The 25,024-nt window shown below is 53.2% G+C and overlaps 6 protein-coding genes across 6 annotated transcripts; 4 read left to right on the top strand and 2 right to left on the bottom strand.

The window, feature by feature from the left end:
* Positions 1-565: 565 nt before the first annotated feature.
* On the bottom strand, positions 566-3,489 carry COCVIDRAFT_24138 (hypothetical protein; the record flags this gene model as incomplete). The annotated part of the gene is made up of 6 exons (XM_014704132.1): positions 566-1,738; positions 1,786-1,906; positions 1,955-3,109; positions 3,163-3,248; positions 3,302-3,394; positions 3,454-3,489. 6 exons carry the CDS (start codon positions 3,487-3,489, stop codon positions 566-568), a joined length of 2,664 nt encoding a protein of 887 aa, XP_014559618.1.
* Positions 3,490-4,863: 1,374 nt separating this feature from the next.
* On the top strand, positions 4,864-7,605 carry COCVIDRAFT_35224 (hypothetical protein; the record flags this gene model as incomplete). Its single annotated transcript, XM_014704208.1, has 7 exons — positions 4,864-5,448; positions 5,498-5,602; positions 6,204-6,380; positions 6,436-6,496; positions 6,562-7,031; positions 7,105-7,356; positions 7,408-7,605. 7 exons carry the CDS (start codon positions 4,864-4,866, stop codon positions 7,603-7,605), a joined length of 1,848 nt encoding a protein of 615 aa, XP_014559694.1.
* An 873-nt stretch (positions 7,606-8,478) lies between these two features.
* On the top strand, positions 8,479-10,398 carry COCVIDRAFT_35223 (hypothetical protein; the record flags this gene model as incomplete). The annotated part of the gene is made up of 3 exons (XM_014704207.1): positions 8,479-9,092; positions 9,151-9,503; positions 9,557-10,398. 3 exons carry the CDS (start codon positions 8,479-8,481, stop codon positions 10,396-10,398), a joined length of 1,809 nt encoding a protein of 602 aa, XP_014559693.1.
* Positions 10,399-11,239: 841 nt separating this feature from the next.
* On the top strand, positions 11,240-12,898 carry COCVIDRAFT_91307 (hypothetical protein; the record flags this gene model as incomplete). The annotated part of the gene is made up of 3 exons (XM_014704206.1): positions 11,240-11,594; positions 11,672-12,255; positions 12,305-12,898. 3 exons carry the CDS (start codon positions 11,240-11,242, stop codon positions 12,896-12,898), a joined length of 1,533 nt encoding a protein of 510 aa, XP_014559692.1.
* A 371-nt stretch (positions 12,899-13,269) lies between these two features.
* On the bottom strand, positions 13,270-14,973 carry COCVIDRAFT_13524 (hypothetical protein; the record flags this gene model as incomplete). The annotated part of the gene is made up of 3 exons (XM_014704109.1): positions 13,270-13,401; positions 13,506-14,849; positions 14,914-14,973. 3 exons carry the CDS (start codon positions 14,971-14,973, stop codon positions 13,270-13,272), a joined length of 1,536 nt encoding a protein of 511 aa, XP_014559595.1.
* Positions 14,974-17,912: 2,939 nt separating this feature from the next.
* COCVIDRAFT_91325 (hypothetical protein) lies at positions 17,913-24,048 on the top strand (the record flags this gene model as incomplete). The annotated part of the gene is made up of 3 exons (XM_014704205.1): positions 17,913-23,570; positions 23,621-23,734; positions 23,785-24,048. 3 exons carry the CDS (start codon positions 17,913-17,915, stop codon positions 24,046-24,048), a joined length of 6,036 nt encoding a protein of 2,011 aa, XP_014559691.1.
* Between the last annotated feature and the right edge of the window lie 976 nt (positions 24,049-25,024).

The raw sequence follows: 25,024 nt of genomic DNA, 5'->3' as shown, positions 1-25,024 counted from the left end.
CCATAGCAAAGTGACATGTAACAAAATCCAATCAAAAAAACTGTATCCATAAAAACCCATGATTCAACTAAGTACTCAATCCGTGATCACAAGCAGAAGAAGAAACTCTGTAAAACTCTAAACCCCACACATCTTAATAATCTTAATCTTAATTCCAGTTTAGAGAAAAATATATATATATATATATACATCGAAAGTAGAAAGGGAGGGGAAAAAAAGGAAATCGAACAAAAGAAACAACGGAAAGACAAAAGGAGTTAGAGGAGGGGGAGGAGGGGGGTGTAAAATACACACACGCACACAAAAGATATGACAAGACCTCTCTCTCTCTCTCTCTCTCTCTCAAAGTCCGGATAAAAACGTTACGCTATGAAACGAACAAAAAACAAAAGAGGACTCTCAAGCCATCAAGCTCTATCAACAGACCAATATACACACTGTCTCTATCTCTCTCACTCCCTGATCTCAACTAACAACTCATCTCTATCCCTACTGATTACTTCAATTAACCACTCCTTATCCTCTCTACACCCCCCTCTACACGCTTCCACTCTACTACACCTCTTCAAACCCCCAAATAAGTCCCACTCATAATCTTCTTAACCGCAGTGACAGGTTTCCACTCGACAACCGGACTAGCCGGCACATTCTCGCTCTCATCGGCATCCGCAAACGGGTCATCCTCGACATCATCCTTCTTAGGCGAAACGCTCTGACTCATGCTGACATTGAGACCGCTGCCCATGGCCAGACATTGCTCGTCGCTGATTTCCCAGCGGGCCTCGGTGTTTCCCGGGTTGGCCTGGCCGTCGGTGAAGAAGCGGGCGCGGACGGCTTGTGCGGCTGCGTCTTTGGAGAGGGTGACGTCGCCAAGGCGCCAGTAGATGAGGGCTTTTTCGCGGGAGAAGGTACCTGTGGGTTTGGATTGACAAGCCGTGGTTTTTGAGCCGGGCTCGAGGCGGATGACAAGGACGAGGTTGCGGACTGTGATGCTTGTTGCAGAGCCGAGCTCGAATTTGGGATTGAGCGAGTAGTTGAGGAGGACGGACATTTGCGTGGGTTCTGGTTTCCAGATGGGGGTGAGGATGATGGGAGGAAGAGAGGCAATATTGCTGTCTTCGATGTGGAGTTGGTAGTGGAAGGCTACGGAAGTCTTTGTAATCTTTGACAAGTCCACAGTGTAGTTGCCTGGGTTATCTGGTGCCTGCTCTATAAAGGCAGGGTTGGGCGCTACCTTTTCAAGTACAGAAAAGTTATCTAGTCGTATACTCTCTGTGCCAAAGGGACCAGCCGAAATATCAATAGGATTGTATGCAAGTGCAACCTGCCCGATTACCATTGCCTTGGTGACATTACCCTGCTCAAACCAAGCGCTGACAGTCTCCACTAGTGACGCATTGAGCCCCGGTTCATGCAGGTCCGGATGCTTTACCGTGGTGCTAGCGGAGCTACTTAGCGATCGGCCCGATCGAATGGACTGCGTATCTGAGTGGGCATGGTCATCCGACAACAACGACCGATGCGGAGGTTTGAATGCTGGAGACGAAGGCTGTGGTGGAAGAGGAGGAGCAAAGGTTGCAGAGGTAGGCCCGGAAGCTGGGGCGGAATCACCGCCTGAAAGTGGCGGCACTTCACCTATGCTTTGAAGTTCTGGTGTTGCCGGACTAGGAACAAAAATCGTGTTACGGACATCTCGTCGCCCTCGCAGTGTGCTGGATCGCTTGGGTTGTGCGGCTTGCTGCACTGACGTTAGTGCTGATCGGTTTGACATCCGGAAATACTTACTGCACGCAGCGTGTTGACGAGGTTCGCGGTAGCCGCATCAGCATCGCCATCCTCTTCTTGGATTGGGGCGTTTCTAATATCGAGCTTGAATTGAGGAGGTGGGTTTCCTTCGCTTTGCACACTAGTCTTTGTCAGCTCCGTTAGGGTCTCAGATGTATGTTGTACTTACAATCCAGCCTCCCTTTCTGCCTCCGTGATGGCGTCAAGAGCGGATGGTGGTACAGAGTAACCTTCGGCGTCTTTCCCTGGTTCTGTATGTGTTTCCGTGGTGGCGGGTGCTGGTGCAGGCTCATTGAGCTCTGGTATCGGCTCTTGTACAGATGACGTTCCATTGACAGCATTAGGGGCTTCTGCTTCCTTCTCCGCCTCAGATGACTTGGGAACGGTGCCGTTGGGAGCGGGTTCGGAACTGGTTTGTTGGGTGAGGTTCGGAGTGTCCGATTCTTGGGAAGTGCTGGGTCGCTGAGAATTCCTTAACGGTGATGTTGGACGTTCGGCCATTGGGGGCAAAGTAGGGATCTGGTTGTCGCGGTCTTTGGATTTCCCCTTGCCAAAGCCACTAAAAGCCGAACCAATGTTTGCTGATGATTTCCGGTCTGGTGATGCCGCGCGTCCGTATGGGTGCGTGCTCTGTCTCCGTCGGCCCAGAACTGTACCGATTCGCTTCAGAGGGTTTGAGCTTTGTTTGTCCTGCGCTGAGGCGCTCTTCTGGCTCCTATTGTCGTCTGCTCCAGTAGGGGAGGATGGCAAGGCAGGTGGTGCCAAGCTCCTTGCTGGCGTTGGAGTATTACTCGGTTTCCGCGAAGGGGGACGGGCATCGCCACTGCGCATCCTCAGCGCCCACATTTGAATCTCGTCTGCAGTTTCAATATTGAGCATGGCGTTCAGCGTCTCCTCAGCCGAAGACCTGCTGCGCTCGACCTGGTCCACCTCGTGCGTCTGGAACTGGGTAAGAACATCGCGGAGGTGGTTCAGCCGGGTTTCGTCAATGGCCTGTAGCTGCTCGAAAACGTAGGGCGCCTGCGAGTCCCACTGCAACTCGGCCTTTTCAATGTCCTGCACGGCGTCGGCAACGGCAGACGCTTTGGCCTTTGATCCCTTATCACGAAGTTTAGCCTGCTTCTTCTGGGCCGAGTCAATGTCCTTGGCGATGGCGGCGAGGTTGCCCTGGATGTTGGCCATGGCCTGGATTTCGCGGTTGGTGCTGGTGAAGTCGCGGAGGGGTCGCTCGACGTCAGCCTCGATCTTGGCGGCGAGGTGGGCGTGGGAGTGGGCGACATTCTCGGTCGCGATGACGATCTTCTCCCATGGGGTCGCAAAGATGCTGCCTGGCGGTCAATTCATGCGCAGAGGTACGGATTGTAGAGGGAAGCGTACCCGAGGTCTGACGATTCGTCGGGAGGGTGTCTGTTTGCGAGCTTGCGCAGGCCTTGGACATACTGCTCTTCCACGCGACGGCGTTCCTGGGCTTGTGGTGAGTTGTGAGTGGTGTGCGGGTACCCGAGGGCCAACCCACCTGCAGCCAGTCGGCAATGTGCGTGTTCAATTGGCCTACATGCTTGATGCGACTGTCGAGTACCGCCACGGCTTGCGCGGGAGAGAGCGATGTCTGGGGATCGAGTGAGCGGATGCTGAGGGCCTGACGGACCTTGGGGGGAGTGCTCTTACCAGCAATGCTGGGTATTCTTTGCGTTGGAGCTCCATGGCGTCGAGGAGGGGGCACAGGCGCGCAGCCGGGAAGCAGCGGAGCAGCCGAGTTTACATGTACTCCAAGCCGTCGCAGCTTGTCAAAGTGTCGTGAGAGCGGATGCGGCTACGACTGCGCTGGCCGTGGTGGCTTGGGACTCTGCGCTTTGGGCCTAGTCGCCCAAGGCCGCGGTTGCGCCGGGGCTCTGACGTAACCTTGGAAACGATTCATTCACCCACGCGCACACATGCACACACACCCCAGCTCCAGCACGGCCGGCCCTTCCGCAGGCCGCAAGACGAGACGCCTTGTATTCGTCCTGACACTCATTTGCGGCGCCATGGCTGGACATTTACTTGCAATCAAGGCTGCGCTGTCTACACCGCTCTGTCTCTGCGGGTCCCAGCAGCACACAGTTGGGTACCATTGATGCCCTTGTTCGGCCCATCTCGTGCCTGCCACCAATACTACTAATACTGTACTATTACTCCTATAATTCCTACTGCTACCACTACTACTACCACTGCTACTACCACTACTACTACTACTACCACTACTACTACTACTACCACTACTACTACTACTTGATACTACCACCATCTCCCTTCTGCTTCTGCGTGATACCCATCTCCCTTCACATCCCTTCCCAACACATGGCTTCGTCCGACTGGCGATCGCGCCTCGGCTTTTCGACGCGCTTGTTGGCTGTCACTAAAATGCAGGTAAAATGTCTCCATTGTCGCGCTAGGCAATCCTGCTGGGACACCTGAGCTATTGCTCGGCAGGGCCTGACCCTGATCCATGTCTCGATGCTTGGATGCACTCCCTCTCCTGCTATTTGCTGAGAAATTGCATGCCTTTGCTTGCCTGCCACACGCCAAAGTCCGATCTTTTCTTGTCGCCGTAGCTAATCCCGTGCTAGAACATCTGCCTACCAATCGTCCAACCCATCGCTATCCGCAGCCGATGCCCGTAAGGAAGCGACTAGAGACGAGGCAGCTTTTTATGATGCAGCGCACTCCTTGGTAGGAACCACACCTTTTGCATCTTGACGTGGAATTTCTAATGCTTTTCCAGGACGACTATGACCGGCAGTGCAATGACAAGGTGATGTGCCTTCCGCGGCCATCACTTGAGTTTCCCACACCAGAGGTTGTTGCATCGCACATCACAATCATCCCAACATGCACTAACTCTTATGACAGGATGAAGACTATGTCCCAACTCCGGGCGGCAAGCCCATTGGGAAATATCACAATGCCGTCTACCACCGTGAAGGTCTATTCTCTGTCGTCTACAAAGCACCCGCACTGGGTAATGATGGCTTCTTTCCAGTAGACTCGCCTGCAAAGAGCAGACTGGTTGCGCTCAAAATCACGACGCCTTCAGTTATGGAGCCACCCCACGACTCGAAACGTGAAGCCAACATCCTCAGCCTTGCAGCCTCAGACCGCATCATCCCGCTACTGGACACTTTCCGTGAGAACGGAAGTCAGTTTGTGCTAGTCTTTCCATTCATGCGCTACGACTTTAGTGATCTGCTATGTGACAAGAAGCTGTCAAAAAGTCAAATCAAGTCATGCCTCAAGGACCTCTTTACTGGTCTAGCCTTCATTCACAGCAAAGGCATTATTCATCGCGACGTCAAACCTTCTAACATTCTTCTCAAGTCTCTGGACGGCCCTGCATATCTGTCTGATTTTGGCATTGCCTGGGCGCCTGCAGTGCCGGGCTCAGAGCCGGCAGACTCGAAGATCACTGACGTTGGCACCACCTGCTACCGACCCCCAGAACTTTTGTTCGGTAATCAAAAGTACAATTGCAGTCTGGACCTATGGGCTGCTGGCTGCACGGTGGCGGAAGCACTCACTCCTGGCCACGAGACTCTGTTCGATTCCGGAGAGCTGGGAAGTGACTTGGCATTGATCCAAAGTGTGTTTAAGAAGCTGGGAACACCAAACTTGGATGTTTGGCCGGTTAGTCCACACATGATTGCGACTGTGAAGACTTTGCTGACTCCAACAGGAAGCAGCAGATTTCCGTGACTGGGGCAAGGTGCAATTCTACGAATATCCAGCACAAGAGTGGTCTCAGTTGTTACCTGACCTATCTGAAGCAGAACGCGATCTGGTAGGCAGCCTGGTCAGGTACGAGAGTGGCACAAGGATGGGCGCATCAAAGGTACGTCTGGTAGATCAGTCATGCGATCAAAGCTAATTCTGGACCCAGGTTCTCGAGCATGCATATTTTGCGCAGTGAAAGCGCCTCTGTGAGGTGCACAAGGCATACACATGATATAATGGGTGGGAGTTGTGCGGGGGAATTCCGCGCGTGCGAGGCATTTACCGCAGCTTCGGTGCTAAGACGAGGTCATACGTCATTACATAGAAATAGTCAAAAGTTTCAGGCGATGCAATCAGTGCCCCTCTGCAGCCGCGCGCCGTATTATGCTGGGTTCGATTAAAGGGCAGCGAAATGGGTGGGCGAGTGGAAGTACGGACGTGGAAGAAAGCCCGGCAGGCGGGCGCTAGCACTGACTGCAGGGCTGACCCTCGGACCATTCACAAGCAACCGCCAACAGCGTCAGTACAGCAAAACACTGGCAGAACAACAAAACGTGCTGGCGTCCCCTGCTTACATCAAACCCCCCGCTGTGTCAGGACAAACTTCACCCGCTCCCGCCTGTATGTCGTCGCCGTCAAGATAGAACCTTCTCGGCCCTGGCCCCAAGTTGCAACCCCACACGTCGTCGCCGCTATCCCACATCGACCCTCGCCCTGGCAAGCCTGGCAGACCACTCAACATGGCTTTCCTCTTCCGGAACAAACAGAAGAACAACCTTGAGTTGACAAGGTCAATCAAGGAGCTCACACTGCGGCTTGGGCAGGAGGACAAGCCCAATCCCAAGGTGCGACCATGTGGCGGCGTCGAGGTGCCTGCAAAACATGGCTAACACGTGACAGCTGGAGGAGGGACTTGCGCTCGACCTGCAGCAGATGAAAGTTCGGCTTCAGGGCACGCCTGGTATGGTTCGCCTTTCTGTGGTTGTGCAATGTGCACAGTCTATACAGCGCTGACACATGGAACAGATACCGAAGTCAACCCAGAGGCCGTCTTCCAGCTCCTCACAAACATACTCAACGAAGACCTGCTCTACGCCCTGGCTATCAACATTCACAAGCTCCCTTTCGAATCGCGAAAGGACGCACAAGTCATCTTCTCGACCGCATTCCGCTACAAGCCCGCCGGTCAGCCAACCCCGCAAGTCTTGGAGCATGTTGTCGCATACAGGCCGGATATCATAATAGCGCTATGCCGGGGCTACGACAGGCGAGAGAGCGCCATGCCATGTGGCGGAATTCTGCGCGAGGCACTCAAATATGACGCAATTGCTGCGCTACTTCTCTACGACGAGCCAATGGAGGACGGAAAGACGCTTGATCTGGGCAGTGTCAACCCCGATCTACCATCATCTGGCAACGGCGTGTTCTGGAAGTTTTTTGGATGGATAGACAAGGGTGCATTTGAAGTCAGCGCAGACGCATTCAATACGTTCAGGGTAAGACTAGCTGGTATGAGAACCCTTGGACAAGTGACTGACACATTGACAGGAAATCCTGACCAAACACAAGCCATTGGTAGCGACGTTCCTGCAGACCAATTTTGATGCTTTTTTCTCAAAGTACAACACGATGTTGGTTCAGTCGGAGAGCTATGTGACGAAGCGTCAGTCCATCAAGCTGCTGGGCGAGATTCTACTGGACCGGGCCAATTACAATGTCATGACACAATACGTCGACTCTGGCGAGCATCTCAAGATCATCATGAAGCTATTGCGAGACGACAGGAAAATGATCAACTACGAGGGTTTCCATGTCTTCAAGGTGAGCAGTGTCAGGGTTGTAGCTGCGTGGATCCAACGCTTACAATGATAGGTTTTTGTTGCCAATCCCAACAAGTCAGTCGCAGTGCAGCGCATCTTGATTAGCAACCGGGACAAGCTGCTGCGCTTCCTTCCTTCCTTCCTGGAAGACCGAACAGAAGACGAGCAGTTTATCGACGAGAAGAGCTTCTTGATCCGTCAGATTGAGCAGCTGCCGCCAGCGCCCGTTGTGCCACCTGCAGCCATATAGTCATGGGAGTGCAGCGGACACTAATGTTTACTTGTTGTTATGTTTTGCATACGATGGCGTTTGAGTTTGGATATCCTTTGGGCATGTATTTCATGGTATGCACAGCATGATTGGTGCACGCTTGGCCTGTAGGCACTGCCATGCATGCAAGACGGAATATTTGAAGAAAAAAAAATGGAAACATTAAGACATGCTTGCTCAGCACTTGTGTGTGTGTATGTCGTGTGTTGCTTACTACATGTTGTTTATTTTTGGACGGGAAACTGACGACTGTAATGCTTTAGATGGAGACGCGCTTGTTTCAAACAAGTTTTTTATGTCTCTGTTCAAAACTATAGTGGCAGGGGCAGGTCTTTTTTGGGGCCGACATGTATTACGCGTGAGAAATGGTCGCGTGCAGTAGCCCGGCGCCCAGGTCGGATCCGCAGCGAAGTGTAGAAATCTAGGCTCCATGCAGACGGCAGATATCGTCACATGACGCAGTTGATCGTCTCCCGCGTGCTTCCCCGCCAATGCAGTCATCGGGTGTAGGATGACACGTGGTGATGATTGGCCGTCATTCTGCCGCACCACGCCTGGGCCGGTGTCTGTGGGCAGCAATTTGCGGCGCTGCACCAACAGGGAGGCGGTGGTACTTGTAGCAGACGGCCGAATATCGTACACAACGGTACGCGTGGACGGATAAATGTGTACTTGCGTGGTATATCCAACTCGCGTACCTGCATTGTTTCTGTTGCTCTGAAGCATCTCCTTGACGCACCGCCCCGCACCAGCCCCTGATGCTAGCCCGTGGCCCCCGAGCTGGAAACTAGAGCCTCTCCTGTCCTTGGCGGTGAAGGGCTAAGGCGAATCAGCACAGCGCCGCCTCGCAGCATGACTTCAGAGCAGACCCGCATCACTCGCTGGCTGCAGCTACAAGACTCGGTTGCACCACAAGGCCCGCTGCTTAGTCCGGGGAACGAGTTCCCGCTGAGGACCCTGCCCTCTCTTCCTTCCAACAGCTCCCTCTCCGACATCGATTCGGATGAAGGCCCCAGGGTCCCCCAACGCACCCAAATCGCCACGTTTATCCACCCACCGGTCCCTACCATGACGGATGACCACGTCTCTGCTCGACGACGCTCCTCCTCCCTCGCCGGCGCCACCCTACCCACCAGAACAGACTCCAAGAAGCACCGCCGCCGCCCTTCAGACCACATTGCCGAAGAAGGCCCAGAGTCGTCGGGCGCAGACCGCTCAGATTCAGACTCCCCGAGTGACAGCGACGAACACGACAGCGACGACATGAGCGCAGATGGACTCGAGGACGACGAGGAGACGGGCCTCACCAAGAGAGACAGGCGCAGGCGCCGGAGAAGAAAGAGGAGGAACACCTTGCTCGACCAGCGTATTGCTCCTGACGACACGTACACTAAGGAGGAAAAGAAGATTGCCGACCAGAACCTCCTAAAATCCATGCTCATCAATGGCGTCCTCATTAGTCTATGGTAAGCACGCGACTGCAGCAGATCCACAAGACTGGCTGTCAAACTGACCCTGACCCAGGTACTTCTTCTCCATATCCATTTCCGTCTACAACAAGTGGATGTTCAAGGAGGCCAAGGATGACGGCGAGACCAAGAACATTTTCCCATTTCCTTTGTTCACCACATGTCTGCACATGATTGTGCAGTTTACCCTCGCATCGCTCGTCTTGTTTCTCATACCTTCCTTTCGACCAAGGCATGACTCCCTTAACCCGCATGGCGCCAGAGGGCGTGCCGAGCCGCTCGACCCAAAGAAGCCGCTCATGACCAAGTGGTTCTACTTTAGTAGGCTTGGACCCTGTGGTGCAGCCACTGGCATGGACATTGGCTTGGGTAACACGAGCTTGAAGTTCATCTCATTAACCTTTTTCAGTAAGTGCTCGCATGCCACTGTTTAGGGAAAAAAAGACGGCTAACACGAACAGCAATGTGCAAGTCATCTGCACTAGGCTTTGTACTCGTCTTCGCATTCCTCTTCCGTCTCGAACAACCGTCATGGAGACTGGTCTTCATCATTCTCATCATGACTGCCGGTGTCGTGATGATGGTAGCTGGTGAAGCTGCCTTTCACACACTCGGCTTTATTCTCGTCATGGTATCAGCGTGCTCGTCCGGCTTCCGCTGGTCCCTGACCCAGATTCTGCTCTTGCGCAACCCCGCCACGGCGAACCCATTTTCCTCCATCTTCTTCCTTGCGCCTGTCATGTTCCTCAGCATATTCATTCTCGCGATACCCGTGGAAGGCTTCCCCGCGCTTTTGGAGGGCCTTTCACACCTATTCGAAACAAAGGGCACTGCTCTCGGCATTGGCATTCTTTTATTCCCGGGAGTTCTGGCCTTTCTCATGACCTCATCCGAGTTTGCTCTGCTGAAGCGGACTTCGGTCGTCACCCTTAGCATTTGTGGCATTTTCAAGGAGGTGGTTACCATCGGAACCGCAAATCTCGTTTTCAAGGACCCGCTTACGCCCATCAACCTGACTGGGCTTGTCGTTACTATTGGCAGCATCGCCGCATACAACTACATGAAGTTTAAGAAGATGAGGGAGGAGGCGCTTATGAATGCCCATCTGCAGAACCAGAGCGAGTATGCGGCCGTGAATACAGTGGACCCTATGGAACGTGACAGAAGAGGCAGCGTGGTGGTACGGCCAGGGCAAAGCATAGTGCGCACCAGTCTTCAGCTTGCGCCTGGTGTGAATGGGGCCGCGTTAGTGGACAGTCCAGCAAGGACAAGTCCATTGAAGCGGCCAGAGGACCACGAGTAGTAGGCATGCATTTAGCAAACACTGCCAAGCCCTTCAGCATCATGCTGAGGGGATTTCCTAATTTGTCCCTTTTGACCTGCGTCTGCGTCATTTTTTCTTTGTAGCATCAGTGGCGTTTTGCAAGTAATTTGGTGGGTTGGGAGGAGGCGACGACATTCGCTTTGTATCATCAGCATATCGTCTTCGCATGTTGTGCACGTGAGTGCTGTATATGTAAATACCTCGGCGGTATTTCATAACCAATCTACATACTAGCTAAAAATGCAAATCCCATTCCGATAGATCCCTAGTGCCCCATGTCGTGCCTCCATGTGTACTCATTGGGCCCTTGCTCTAGCAGCCAATCAGTCCGGCATGCACACCATCGTAATGATCGCCACTTGAGCCGCCACGGGCTCTAGGCGCACCCTTGCCCATTGGACCCTAACATGACCTACACCTCACGAGGTGTCATGCACGTCAGGAGCCAGCACACCCACCACAACCAAGTCTGGTGTTGAGCGCCAGTCACCTCCCCCTCCTGTTGCACGATTCCTTATCTCTTGTTGCTATTGCAGCTGCTGCATCCAAATTGGCAGCGCGCCATACGGACGGCGTTTCACCCTTGACACGTTCACCCAAAGGACCGACCTTAATCAGCATTGAACCGTGGCTTAGAGTGCACAAACGTCTCTGCTTACCCATACCTTGTCTTTGCCGCCGACGAATAACTTGCGGCTTTGGGGTGGCTTTTTTCTTGTCACGGGAAAACATCAGCGACCGCCTTGTAACTTTGCGAACTGCGCGGGCACCCACCCTTTCTCCCCCCCCCCTACCTTCCTCTCTCTCTCCCGCCGCTGTCATGCGGCCCCTCGGTGCGCTTCTCGCGCTCCCACTGGCGCTGCTGCCCTCGCTCGCACTGGCGGCAGATCTCCAAATCGAAGTCACACGACCAGTGGAATGCACGCGCAAAACAAAAAATGGAGACAAGGTTTCCATGATGTACAAGGGCACGCTGGTCGACGGCACCAAGTTCGACTCGAGCTATGATTCTGGGAGACCGTTTAGGTTTACTATTGGAAGGGGCCAGGTGATCAAGGGCTGGGATCAGGGGCTGCTGGATATGTGTATTGGAGAGGGCAGGAAGTTGACGATACCGCCGGAGCTGGCATATGGGAACCATGCCATCGATGTCATTCCAGCCGGATCGACACTCGGTACGTTTTGTGTGGCTGAGATATTTCTTTTTGGCCTCATTCGCTAGAACGATGAGCTAACCAAGGTGTGATCACAGTGTTCGAGACCGAGCTTATGGGCATCGATGGCGTCGAGGCAGAACCTGTGAAGACAGAGCAACCTGCTAAGCCCACCGATCCTGCACCAGCGACCACCAGTGCTGCGGTTACAGACGACGACGCGAACGCGAACAACGAAGAAGCTGCGCCCGAGAACGTACACAAGCCCACGTCTGCTGCGCCAGACACGAAGCCTCTGGCGACGGGAGAACCTGAAAAACAGGCTGCTGCACAAGGCAACCCCATGGACGGCGAATCTGGAAATGGCGAGTGCAATCTCCTTGGAGACTTTGCCTTGCTGGTACAAGCAGCTCTAGGACTTCTTGCTGTCTCGTCGCTCGCCGTCAAGCGAATGCGCGAACATCCTCGCCGACCGCTTAAGATTTGGTTCTTCGATGTTTCCAAGCAGGTTTTTGGCTCAGTACTCCTTCATCTCGCAAACATTCTCATGTCCATGCTTTCCTCTGGCAAATTCGACGTAGCCACCGTCTCACCAGCCACTACTACGCATCTAGTCAGCAAAGACAGCGAGGGTGACCAGCCAAACCCATGTTCCTTCTATCTCTTGAACCTCGCCATTGACGTAAGTTCCCTCCCATCTCTTCCCTTCATCACAGACTAACCAATCCAAGACTACAATCGGCATCCCCATCCTCGTCCTTCTCCTCCGCCTCCTCCACCGCGCCTTCTCCATGACCCCGCTCGCCAACCCCCCGGAATCCATCCGCTCAGGAAACTACGGCCACCCGCCGCGCGCCACCTGGTGGCTCAAACAATCCATCATCTACTTCCTAGGCCTCATTGGCATGAAACTCTGCGTCCTCGTCCTCTTCGCCCTCCTCCCCTGGATTGCGTGGATCGGCGACTGGGCCCTCCGCTGGACCGAAGGCAACACAGCCCTGCAAATCGCCTTTGTCATGTTCGTCTTCCCCCTCATCATGAACGCCCTGCAGTACTGGATCATCGATAATTTCATCAAGGATCCCGAAGCGTCTGCCGGCGAGGATGCGCGGTATGGCGTTGTGCGTGAGGAGGAAGAGAGCGATAGCGAAGAGGAAGGTGAGGATTGGGAGAGGCAGCGTAGGAGGGAGGTCGGCATTGATGAGGTGGAGAGTGCTGATGAGGAGGCTAAGGAGGCACGGGTTAGGGCTGCGAGGGTGAGGGGTGAGGAGTATGATCCGGAGATTCATGGGGCCAGTGGTAGTGCCAAGACGAGGACGGATTGAGGGTATTAGTGGGTGTTTGATGTGTTTGTCTAGTTTCAGGAGACGACGCTGTATAGGGGTGTGGGAAGTGGAACTCTCGGTATTTCGTATTTTTTTTTTCGTAGGTAAAAGAGTGGGAGTTTTCATCAATCAGTTTCATTCTTCGTTTGTTGTAGTCTTTTTTTTGTTTGTTCTTTCTGTGGATAGAGGGATGGTAAGGTGTATAAAAGGTTGGGGGGTGGGGGAAAGTATATAAAAATCACCTGGTATAAATATCTTTTTATTTTTGATAGAATTTGTTCATTACTAGTCTTTTTTTTTCTTCGTTTCTTCACTTGCATCTTTTTTTTTGGGGGGGGGGGGGGTTAGGATATAGATGGGAGAGAAAAAAACTACAACATTGGTTTAATCTCCGCCGCCTCCTTAAACTCGGCACCAGTCTTTTGTCGAATCTCATCGACGGTAACGCCATCTGCGAGTTCAACTAGGGTAAGGCCTTCTGTGAAATCGACGTCGAATACGCACTGTTTGCATCGTCAGTAACCATGCCACATATCTACAAAGCAAAGAAGAAGAAGGGATAACAAGGGGGGGGAAAGCAGCCAAAAAATAACTAAAAAAAACTCACCAACTCGGTAATAATCCTACTAACACACGCCTTACCCGTGAGCGGAAATTCACACTGCTTCAAAATCTTGGGGCGACCCTTCTTATCCGTATGCTCCATCGTAACCACCACCTTTGTCTTCTCGGGATTCGACACTAAATCCATGGCGCCTCCAAACCCTTTAACTTTGCCGGGCAACATCCAATTCGCGAGGTCTCCTCTCGCCGAAACTTGCATGGCTCCCAAGATTGTAAGATCAATCTTGCCCGCACGAATCATTCCGAAGGATTCTTCTGAGCCGAAACATGAAGCGCCGGGGGCCAGGGTAACGGTTTCCTTGCCAGCATTGATGAGGTCGGGGTCTTCTTGGCCCTTTTGCGGGTAAGGTCCTAGGCCTAGGATGCCGTTTTCAGACTGGAGTTGAACTTCTACGCTGGCGTCGACAAAGGAAGGGGCGAGCATGGGCATGCCGATGCCGAGGTTGGCGTACATTCCGTTTTTGAATTCTTTGGCTGCGCGGCGGACGATGCGGTCGCGTTTACCCAGACTGGCTACTGCCTCGGATGGGTCTTTGGCGTTTACTACTTTTTCGATTTTCTTTTCTGCTGTCGATTGGATGACGCGGTCGATGTAGATGCCGGGGACGTGGACGGCGTTTGGGGCGATTTCGCCGACTTCGACAATGTGTTCGGCTTCGACGATTGTGGTGGTGGCGTTGCGGGCCATTGCGCCGTTGAAGTTTTGGGCGGAGAAGCGGAATTGGACGTTGCCCAGGCGGTCGGCTTTGTAGGCTTTGATGAAGGCGTAGTCGCCTTTTATGCTTTCTTCCATGACGTACGACTTGCCCGAGAAGACTTTGACATCGCGGGGAGTCGAGTACTGGGCTACGCTGCCGTCGTTGTTGTGACGCAGAGCGAGTTCACCGGTTTGGACGACGGTGCCAAAGGCGGCGGGCGTGTAGAAGGCTGGGATGCCGGCGCCGCCTGCTCGACATCTTTCGGCCAGAGTGCCTTGCGGTGTGAGTTCTAGCTCGAGTTCGCCGGTGAGGTACATTTGCTCGAGGACCTTGTTCTCGCCTACGTAACTGGCAATCATCTTCTTGACTTGCTTGCTTTCGAGGAGCAGGCCGAGACCACCGCCAACGACACCGGCGTTGTTGGAGACGGCAGTCAGTCCGGTGATTCTAGGCGTGTTCTTGACTTGCTCAATCAGTGTGTCTGGCACACCAGAGAGACCGAATCCACCACAGAGCAGTGTGCTGTTGGGCTGCATGTCCTCGATGGCGGCTGCAGCGCTAGGATAGACTTTGTTGATCTCATTGCGGCGGAGAGACGAAGAAAAGGAGCGCGAGAGGTTGAGATATGTCTATTAGAGTCAATCGCTGCCCTGGAATACGTGCACAGCCAATTGATGGGCAGGTGATAATAACCTTTGTTGTACTTCGCGAAAAGGTGCGCGCAGTGCGGAGAGTGTGGGATATTGAAGGCATCTTGTTCGACTGCGTGTGCGAACACCGAAGAAAAGCTACTGTCCAAGAAGCAATTTTTTTTTGCCAGAGGTGCCCCCTCGAGTTGTTGTGGAAAAGGAACGCAGAATTCCTGGAGATATGTGGTTCAGTATGGCAGCATCCTCGGGCAATGGTTTAGTATGGGTTCCATCGGCATGTGAGCGGCATGGCGGAATTGGGCCGGGCGCGGAATGTGGAGGAAAACCGAGGGACCGGAATGCGGAGAAGAGGGTTTGGGTGTTGAAAGCTGATTGGACGACAGTGGCTGAGCCAGGGAAGTCACGGAGATGTTTTCCTTGTGTCGCAACGCCGATGAGGGACGCCTTTTGCTGTGGTTTCACGCGCCTTTATCATTAACTGTAAAGGGGTGGTGTCTTTAGCATCTACGTGCTTATGACATATGCAAGACTAACTGCATACCTATGCAGGGTTCCATACGCAGAAATGTTACCATGGAGATATGGCGAGCCACACGTGTAGTTTTCAACTAAGCATAGCTGCAAAGAGAAAAGAAGACAGGACCCATGAGCTATAAAAATTGTTTACAATAGACCAGATAATGTAACTGTACAAGCATGAAAAGCTAGTGAGAGACATTGGTCAATGGCGTCAAAGAGTATACATGACCCTGCGACGTTCCAGTAGTTTTCATGTGCTCTCAAGTCGCACACACACAAGAGAGTTTCGTATGTTTCACCACTGCCCCAAAATAGTCATGAAATTTATTTAGCTGTGTGGCTGTTCATGCAAACAAGATCAAACTGGGGATGTGGCTATAATGTGAAAAACAGATTTGTGGCTTCTCCCCACAGTCAGTGGGACGCCGTATGCCAAGGACTGGACATAGATACGTGCGTCTATAGATAAGACATATCTTCAGGCATGATGCTGCATGTTTGCACAGACAGCGCACAAGGCGAAGCTAGGATCTGGAGGTAAGTCGAGTGGGGCTGACTCGGACGACGGTTAAGGTGGATCGTGGCAGCCATGTGTGAGGAATAACGTTCATGTTCGGATTGATGTGATTGGCCAGTAGTTTTGCTCGAATACAGCAACCAGTGCATCGCGATCTGTCACTGAATCAGGGCCGGCTTGGGCCGCTGTGCTGCCTATGTCATGACAGGGAACAGGGATAGCACGAGATATTCGCAGTATGATTGCGCAGCCCTGTTATTGACGACGCACCGGTACAAAATAACGCGAGGAGTGCATGACGCTGGGTTTAAAACATTGGATATGATGGTGCAGTGGTAGTAAAGAGACAAGTTGCAGTGATTGAGTTTCGGCTGTGGCGCGTATGTGATCGGTTGTGTGTAGATCCCGTGTATGTCCGTGGTGGGCAATGCAAGGTACCCGCAATTGGCGCGGATCGTGTTCCCGGGATTTCAGACTAGACATGGCGAGTCGCAAATATCGTATGACATGTATGCAGAACATATTCGTGTTGCGCATGTGAGGCGTCTGGCAGATTGCACGTACCGAAACTTTGTCGGGGAGAGAGGACGACAGGTGGGGGTTGCTTGGTGCAAGTGGACAAGGCACGTGAGGGGGGTATCCACTCCTGACGACTAGAGAATGGGTGAGGGATCGAGCGGGTTTTGATTTCGCGTGGGCGCTCCAGCATGCGCACAGCCGCAATTGCAATAAGCAGCAGATGCGAGGCGAGCGTACAAGGCATGCTTGCCACGGATGCAGCAGGAATTGGACGCACAAGCGCGCAAGCCGCACAAGGTGGTTGCAGGTTGGAGCAAAGCTTGCAGATGCGGGACCAGGGGGGGGCTACAGTCGCCAGCAGTATGGCACCACTAATGGTGCCATGGGCGTCTGGTAGCGGGATAGCGCAGTCGACACGTCAATCACATACGGGCGGAGGGCGTCGCCAGTGAGGCTCTGGTGAATCGTCTAGCAGTGGGCTAGTCAATGGCCGGTGTGAGCCAGCAGCATCGAGGTTGCGATTGCGATGGACGAAGGGAGGGCGCTAAGCCCGATATGGGGGGCATGGCAAAATGGAACATGGCGAGCTGGCCAATCACACGCGCGGGGCATACCATTTCGGCTCCAGCCAGGACAGATGCAGCCGTTGCGGGCAGACAAGGTTGCAAAAAAACGAAAGCGGTGGAGCACAACGAGAACGTGACTGCAGACGCAGCCACAGCCACAGCCACAGCTCAATGAGCAGAGACAACGGCTGGCATGGGCATCGTGGCCACGGTTGGGCGGCAGCAGGGGATGGGGATGGAGTTGAGCTGGCTGTAAGCAGTGCGTGTTAGTGAATAGGGTGGGCGTACACTCCTTACTGCGACAACCTCTCGGCTTACTTAGGCATCTACGCGAGTCCCTGAATGACGTCGCCGCCAAGCACAACCATGGGCAGAGCACGCCCGTCCGCCAACAGTCAATTTCGCTCGCGCGGGATGCTGCAATGAGCCCGTAGGAGGACGCTTTTCGGCGCCCGCACGCTTTTGCACGCCATCAACCGCCTGCCTGCCCAGCCCATTTCCGCACTACTTACCTGCCCGCACGCTTGCCGTCCTGTCTGCCGTCACTCGGTGCAGGCCTGGCCTGGCTCCAGAAGCCGTCTAGAAGAAGCTGCGACCAAGGCTCTTCCTGCTCCTGATCCCGGCCTCACGCCCACCCACGACACGACCCAATTCTTTCTCACCAACCACCTCTCCGCTGCTTCCCTCTGACTCCCCGCGCCCACTCGCTTTGTGGCTACAGCACCAGCCTCAGCCCCAGCTGATCCGCCCCGTCGCCCTCTCCGTGGTGCTGCTGTTGCTGCCGCTTCACCGTCCCGTGCTGCCAGGAACTCTCTCCGCGACGTCATAGCCCACCCGTCCCATCTATGCACCATATTATCCCGACCCCGACCCCATCACCACGCCACTTGCGCTCTACGCGGCACGCTGGGGAATGCCATAATGTCAAAGGCCCCGACACCCTCTCCTGATTCCAAGAGAGCCACATCTACGACTGCTACGCCACCCACTCCGCGCCCGCCACTGCAGAGATTGGCCGCCAGCGACGCGAAGTCCTACCCATCCCAAACTTCGCAAACTTCGCCCCGGACCCAGCAACCCCCAAACCACCGCGACGATGAAGCCGCCGATATGGACATGAGCGACACTGACAGCCGTCATTGCGACGACCAACCCGCCGCCGACTCTCAGGCCGACGAAACTCCAACAGAGACCACCGCCCACCCGCCACAGGGCAACGTCTCTCCCGATGAACTCGAGGTCGAGAGACTGCGTCGTCTGCAGTTGAAGGTTCTGCAGCAGCAGCAACAGCAACAGCGTGCACGCCTGCGAGCCTCGGCCAACAGCCCCAATGCACACACGCCAGGTCCTCGTCGCATATCCCCCATCAAGGAAGAGCCCATGCCGGGAATTTCGCCCACGCTCGAGGGAGCCTTTAGCAGCCCTACTCCTAGTCCAAACCCGCTGCCCACAACCGTGACTGCCTCGACTGCATCGACCGAATCTACCGAATCTGCAAGGACCATCCGCGGAAGCATGCCACCTACGCCTGCCGCACATCCTCTCCGGACCCCATCCTATCCCTTTCCTACGATCCCCAACACGCCGAGATGGGCTTCAGCTTTTCATATGCCCTTTACTAACCTCTCACCTACTGTTTCTGCCGGCCAATCGCGAGAGTATATGGTAGCTAGGGAACGCATCGCCTCGGAGAGCAGCACCCCCGCTGCATGCAACACACCTTTTGCACCTGGAGGTCGACAGCATTCCAGCCCGGCCATTGAAGATCCACGATTCCCTAGTCCCAATCTCTATGATGTTGTCCTGCGTTTGGGTGCCGAGCCTGGGCTGGCTGCATGGTGGACGACTGTGACGTCGATAATGCGCGACCACTATGGAGCAGAACGGGTTGCACTTGCAGTACCAGCTGACGCCTCGGATATTGAAAACGTACCATGGGGTCAGAAAGCCACTTTTACAGCATCTGCCAACGACACTAGCGCATATGCCACAACCTACCAAGAATCTACAGGTCAGAGCAGCAACCTCCAATCCGAAAATACATCAAATCCCCAGGAAGGGGAATCTGTGGATACTCCACCTACCACAGCCATTCCGGAAAGGCGACCGAAGCTATTCTCACATCATTCTTTTGCGGGCCACGAAAGGCAAAAGCCAACCATGTCACCGGACACCCCGATGCCTGCACAACCAATTCGCCCAAGAGGCCCACTGCGATCTGCAAGCCATGCACCCCATATGGGCTCAAGGCCAGATCACCCGCTGCGACAGGTCTCGCAAGCTTCTTTTGATGGCATGTCTTCCACGTTTGCGGAGTCGACTCCGACGGGAGGCCCGACTTTTAGTGACCCAGAATTCTCTAGTATTGGAGAGCCCTCACCGCCCAGTGCCGTGTACCATATCCTGCGTGCTCTCGACCACGAGCCGGACGCATTGATAGACAACTCGGGAGTCAATCGCGTTTTGGAGAGAGGTCGCTTAGTAACCTTGACAAGAGACTATTCAACGTCCTTTTCAACTTCCAAAGAAAACTTAGAAAAAGACAGGACGGATCCGGTCAAACCGTCTGCAGTTCAGGGCAGTGCTGCCGCGCAGGAAGCCCTCAAGTTAGCTGCTGCCCGTGGGCGAGTCGGTCTTGGATCCAGTGATCCTAGATTGCCTCCGCGCTACGAAGAGTATGAGCAATATCCAGCTTCGCCTTGGGCACAGTCGCCTGCCCCCTCACCGGCTATCCAGAATGATGCCGATGCTAACCCTTTCTTTACTACTGGTAATGTCGACGAAGAGACATTCAATCCATCCCGCTCTCCACCAGACTACACGCAGTATGGCATGGTTGAAGCCATTGGCGTCGACAAAGCTAGCACTGTTACGCACATACCACTAATACATCCAACATTGTCACAAACAATGGCACCAACAGATACGAACACACCATCACAAACACCTGCAATGTCACGAAGACAGTCTGAGCAGTCTGTGGGCACCTCATTCCATCAGGGCGATTTTGTGCGGAAAGCACCCATTGCCATTCTTTCACTGCTTTCGCCTATCGTGCCATATCCACGAAACTTGACAAACTCTCTCAAACACCTGGGCCCTCACCTAGCTACCTCATTTTCGAATGCATGGCATTTCACCAATGCTCAGACTCAGGTTGCTTCTATTCGACAACGAAGAGCTGCTACCGGTGGTGCAGGAGGGATGACCATGTCTTCAGACTCTGACAGTCTTGAAGATTTGCTTCATCTTGACCTAGGAGACATCACCAACTCTGCAGCAGGTAGCGTCACTAGCCCGTCTGACTACTCCAGTCGCTCTAGATACAGTCCGGGAGGGTCAATTGCCGGAACGCCTGGCTGGGACACCTCGCTAGGATTCTCCAGTAGGCACTCGCATAGTGGCACGCCTGGTCATCTTGCTGGCAGCGAGGCCGTGGAAAGCTACTTTGACGCTAGGAGACAAGCTAATAAGACCAACAACAATGCTGCCTCGAATTCACAAGATCAGAGTTCAAGAAAAACCGACAAACGCCCTGGGAAACGAGTGACTGTGAATCCGGTGGCTGAAAACGTCAAGGAAGATGCTTCAAAGCCACGTGAGGAAAAGAAGGATGAAGTGTCGAGCCCCCGCCGTGCACAAGCACAAGATACTACTAAACGTGGTCACTCATTCCTACACTCGTATGGTGCAGATTTTAGCTCGTCATTTCAATCGCTGCCGGCCGCGACCACGCCAGGAGGGCGACCGCAAGTGCCCCAAGGCAGTATAAGGACAATGTCTACCACTGAATCTTCTGAGATGCCGCCTCCTTCAGAGAGTTTGCTTCGGACTATTATCGATTCTTTGCCAGTTCAGATATTTACTGCCGCACCCAACACTGGAGCAATCAGCTGGGTCAACTCCAAATTCCTCATTTATCGTGGTCAAACCTCACGCCAAGTGCTGCAAAACCCGTGGGATTCAATTCACCCTGAAGACCGCGATGCATATTTGGACGAATGGAGTAGATCCCTGCGAACTGGCCAGCAGCTCCAGATGAAGGTCAGATTACAGCGCTTCGACGAGTGCTATCGATGGTTTTATGTTCGAGTGGCACCACTGAGGAACAAGCGTCAGCAAATTGTGCACTGGATCGGCACCAACATGGACTTTCACGAACAGCACATTGCAGAACAGAACTCTGCTCGCCAGCAGGAGACGGCTGCTTCAGAAGCCAAGTATCGCGCATTAGCCAACTCGAGTCCTCAGATTGTATTCGTCGTGTCAGACCGTAGGGGTCTGACCTTTTGCAACTCGCAGTGGATTTCATTTTCTGGCCAAAGCGAAAGTCAGGCCCTTGGTAATGGCTTCCTCGAGCACGTACATCCTGATGACGTCATTAAGTGCAAGCTTCCAGAGCTAGATGAGCATGGTGTTGCTAATGTTCCTACGTCTTTGCCACCTGAGCAGGGACAACAAGACTCTAATGCTTCTGATGCTTCATCAGAAACGGAAAGAACCATCACCAGTCCCAGTGGCTCATCCCCAGATAGGATGGACTTGCCTCAAGCCAAGCTATCCAAGCTAGCAAGCACTGGCATATTGAGGGTCGTTAAAGATGCTCACGGGCGGGCATCTTACTCGACTGAGGTCAGACTCCGCAATAAAGATGGTGATTACAGGTGGCACCTTGTGAGAATCTTACTGGAGAAATCGCTTGCAGAAACCAGTGACGAGGAGACTTGGTATGGAACAGCCACAGACATCAACGACCACAAGCTGCTCGAGCAAACACTCAAGGAGACCATGGACGCAAAATCCAAGTTCTTGAGCAACATGTCGCATGAGATCCGAACGCCACTTAATGGTATTTCAGGAATGGTCAACTTCCTTCTGGATAGTGTCCTCAATACCGAGCAACTGGAGCACGTCAACATCATCAAAGCCAGTACTGACAGTTTGCTCAATCTCATCAACGATATTCTTGATCTGTCCAAGGTTGAAGCCGGAATGATCAAGCTCTCCATGGAGTGGCTTCATTTGCCGTCTCTGCTCGAGGAAGTCAACGACCTCAACATGGGTCTTGCCATTCAAAAAGGCCTTGAGCTCAATTACCTGGTAGACGAAGGGGTACCAGCAGAAGTCAAGGGTGACAAGTTCCGCATTAGGCAGGTCCTGCTTAACGTGGTTGGCAATGCGATCAAATTCACAGAGCATGGAGAGATTTTCATTCGCTGTAAACTGCAGCAGTCCGATCGATCTCGGCCACTAAAGGAGAACGAGACGATGATCCGATTTGAAGTGGTGGACACTGGACAGGGTTTCACAGACGCCGAGGCCAAGTATCTCTTCAAGCGATTCAGTCAGATTGACGCGAGCAGTACGAGACAACATGGCGGCACTGGACTTGGACTGGCCATTTCTATGCAATTTGTCGAACTCCATGGTGGCAGAATGGATGCTCGAAGCGCGCCAGGCAAGGGTTCAACCTTCTTTTTCACGATCAAATTTGGCCTTCCTACTGCAGACGACTATCCCAAGCCGCTTGTATCAACACCGGGAACGCCTGCCTTCGAGCCACCGATCGCTCCCCCACCAGCCAACTTGCAGCAGCTCCAGCCATCGGCTCTACAGAAGTTTGTGCAATCACAAAATCCTGGCTATGTGCCTCTGAAGCGCGTCTCGAGCGTGTCGTCGGAGAAGAGTGAGTCGGCCAAGTCGCCTGTGCCTAGCGTGACCACCTCTGAACGCTCACGGGACTCTCCTGCGCTCTCCTCTGGGAGTTCGGATCATTCTTTGACAAGCTCTGCACTGACTGGGCAGTCGAGCCTGCGATCAGAAAGGTCATCAGCGTCATCCTACATGCACGAAACCAGTACGGCCTCGAACACGAACATGAATTTGGCCTTGCCTCCAAAGCGAGCTAACAGCGACCAAGAAACACGACCAGATGAATCCAGCACTTCTGTTGACTCGAATGAGACTGTGCGTCCAGGCTCGCCACACCGCAGTCTTTCTCCATTGGGCAGCTCCCTACAGCCTCCCATGTACTCAATCTTGGTGGTGTGTCCTCTTGAACACAGCAGAGAAGCCACGATAAGGCATATCAAGAACACGCTACCTCAGGGAATCCCTCACCAAGTCACTGGGCAGCCGAGTATCATTGGTGCACAGAAGATGATGGGTGGCGAGAACCCTGTCTTGTTCACCCACGTTGTGCTTGTATTGCACGACACGGCCGAAGTGCATGCCATTGTTGATCAGATCTTCAGCTCCACGGCTTACAGCAACACGTCGGTCGTCATAGTGTCTGATCCTTCGCAGAAGAAGGAGCTCATGAAGGAGGCACCGGTCTATGATTATGAGCAACTCCACAATGACCGCCGCCTGGAATTTGTGTATCGACCTCTTAAGCCATCGAAATTCGCCATCATATTCGATCCGCAGAAGCAACGCGAGTCAAGTACCGATCGAAACCAGGACAGCGCGCAGCAGGTTGTTGTTAGTCAGAAGCTTGTGTTTGAAGAGCTTAAACGAAGGGTTGGCGGCAAGAACCACAAAGTGTTGTTGGTTGAGGACAACAAGATCAACCAGACTGTGAGTAGATATAAGCAGTGCATTGTGTTGACTGATACTGACTAATGTAGGTCATCCTGAAATTCCTGGCTAGAATCGACATTGCGACCGAAACTGTGCTCGACGGAGTTCAGGCGACAGAAGCCATCTTCTCCAAGCCGCCGGGTTACTATTCAATTGTCCTTGTAAGCAAATACACATGTCGTGAGTGCGGGCTGCGCTAACAAGACCCCAGTGTGATCTGCATATGCCCAACAAAGACGGCTACCAGGCTTGCAAAGAGATCCGACGTTGGGAAAAGAAACATGGGTACCGTCGGCACCCGATTATAGCGCTATCGGCAAACGTCCTTGGGGATGTGTATGCAAAGTGCGCAGAAGCGGGATTCAACTCGTACGTGACGAAACCGGTCGAGTTCAAGGAGCTTTCTATTGCCATGACCAAGTTCTTGGATCCAGCGGACCCTTCGAAACCGCCTGCTCTTATGAAGAAGAAGTGAGAGCAACTACATTTTTACTTTTTTTTTTTAATTTCGACGCACACAGACTCACACGTATACATTATTGGGGCATGAGCCTCAGCACTGCTCCTACTAGCATGAGCGAACGGCGCAATTGGAAATCGAGTAGATGGTTCTGGCGGACAGGCAAGAATTATTGACGATTTTTTGTTATGGGTGCATTAGACGCGTATTACCCTTGCATATTTACCGCGTCAAGATGCATTCCGTTACGTTGGATTGGGGTAAAAGGATTTTTTTGTTTTGGGAAGGAATGTACATTTTTTTTTTCGATATGAATGCAATGGGCATTTGATGGCGTATGGATATTTGGAAAGATGAAGGGAAGTGGAGAGTGATTGCTTGCTATTGGCATAATGGGTGCCTGGGGCAAAGGGTAGGACCAACACTAGGGTGCGGACGAGACGTTTACGATACAATGCCGCGCTACGCAGAGGGCGCACACTTGTACAATATAGGACACAGAGTCATGGACGGGGAAGGGAAAAGATGTATACTTAGGAATTGACAATACCAACTTGATATTTCTTCAGCGTATCAAGCTTTGTGATGGCGATTGGGCGTACCGGGGAATGCATGCCAGCGGTATGTGTATGCATGCATCAGTTTCACGCGACCATTATGTGACGGGGCTAGACAGGCATGCCGCATCCAAAGACGGCCTCGTCCTCCCCCCAAACCAGCGATGCAAACATCACCACTTGTGCTACAGGCTATCATCTTTACCCCTATTGGCTGTGGCAGTCAACTACCTTACAACCAGCCCACGTTGATTGGTGGATTTTTGCAGGGATGCTGGTGTCGTCATTGTTCGGCATGAGGTGCTAAGATGCTCTAAAGTCCGACGCTTCCCTTGGGTTCCCGTCGCGCGCTGACATTGATTCTTCCTATCTTCTCTCCCGCTGTCGTACGCTAGGATTGCAGTCAACCTGTTCTTCATTCTACGTGCCTCAAA

This window comes from Bipolaris victoriae (assembly GCF_000527765.1).
Source record: "Bipolaris victoriae FI3 unplaced genomic scaffold scaffold_17, whole genome shotgun sequence".
NCBI lineage: Eukaryota > Fungi > Ascomycota > Dothideomycetes > Pleosporales > Pleosporaceae > Bipolaris > Bipolaris victoriae.
This window is presented reverse-complemented; position numbering and strand designations above follow the sequence as displayed.